Below are 1,286 nucleotides of genomic sequence, written 5' to 3'. Positions count from 1 at the left end.
AGAGAGACAGAGACAGAGACAGAGACAGAGACAGAGACAGAGACAGAGACAGAGAGACAGAGACAGAGACAGAGAGACAGAGACAGAGAGACAGAGACAGAGACACAGAGTTTGAGATTGGGACTGGCATAACCTTTCAAAATCTCTAAACCCTCCTCTAGTGACATCTCTTCTTTGATTCTTCTATAAGGCCACACATCCAAATCCTTCCAAATAGTGCCACTAACCAGGAACCAGACATTCAAACCTGAACCAATGTGGGCCATTCTCCTTTAAACCTCCACACAGAGGAAGACATTAACTTTCCTCTCTCACCAGTGACACAGAACAGGACACAAAACTGCAAACGTGCCATCAGACTCTAGCCACAGGATGCCTCCAACATGAATAGTAGATGTTTATTTTCAAGATTGTTTTCAACCTGTTGCCTGCTTTCAGCAAACAGTTAACAACCAAGGATGCCTTTTGTGCTTACAATGAAACAGGAGAGCAAAGAGAAGGCAGCTTGGCAATGCAATCCTTTTTAAAGCAGTGACAGAAAGCAAAGCCTGCTTGCAAGCACACTGCCACAGCCAATCAAATTTCTTACTTCTCAAATATGATGTTTTAGAAGTCATACATTTCTACTTTATGTGTATTTTTGTCACCATGTCTGTCTGTGTGACTCCTGTATGCTGTGCTGTGGAAGCCAGAGGAGGTGTTGGAGTCTCTGGAACTAGTTACAGAAGGATTGCAGCCTTATCACTGCTCACACAGCCTTTCTTAAGCAGATCTTCAGGATGCCCTGGTAGGATGGGCTCTACTGTACATGGAGGCTGNGACCCTTATTTTTCAATTTCAGCTGAATCTGCAGCAGGACGCTGAAGCCACACCCTGAGTCTCTGCCAGAGTGATAAATGTTGCAGTTTGTGCTATGCCCTGATCAGTACATCTCCATCGTGGCCAGCCCAAGAGCTTTCATGTACATATTCATAGTTCTATATCTCATGGGGGTGAGCTCTAAGTGCAGAGATAATGTTACGCTAATAAAAGAGGGAAGAATTGAGAACAAGAAAGAATATGGATGGAAAAATTTTAAACAAACAATTGAGGTCACAAGTGTCTGTCTACTGTCTGAATGTGGATCTTGGCTTGGGTCTCAACTGGTCCGGGAGCTGTGGTATAAAAGACCTTACCTCTCAGCACATCAGTTCCCATGACCAATTTGTTTCTGGGATTCATCCACACTTAAAGTTTCTTCTGCCTGGAGCAAAGTAGAGGTATTTCACAGCCATCGAGCTATGTGA

General features: G+C 43.9%; 1 protein-coding gene across 1 annotated transcript in view; it reads right to left on the bottom strand.

The window, feature by feature from the left end:
• The window catches only part of LOC110315842 (apolipoprotein L3-like), a 15,248-nt gene extending 14,311 nt beyond the window's left edge, over positions 1-937 (bottom strand). The window contains exon 1 of the mRNA XM_029534784.1: positions 930-937. Coding sequence (XP_029390644.1) covers positions 930-937 — 8 coding nt within the window. The remainder of the gene's footprint in view (positions 1-929) is intronic.
• Between the last annotated feature and the right edge of the window lie 349 nt (positions 938-1,286).

This window comes from Mus pahari, unplaced genomic scaffold, assembly GCF_900095145.1.
Source record: "Mus pahari unplaced genomic scaffold, PAHARI_EIJ_v1.1 scaffold_8170_1, whole genome shotgun sequence".
Lineage (NCBI taxonomy): Eukaryota > Metazoa > Chordata > Mammalia > Rodentia > Muridae > Mus > Mus pahari.
This window is presented reverse-complemented; position numbering and strand designations above follow the sequence as displayed.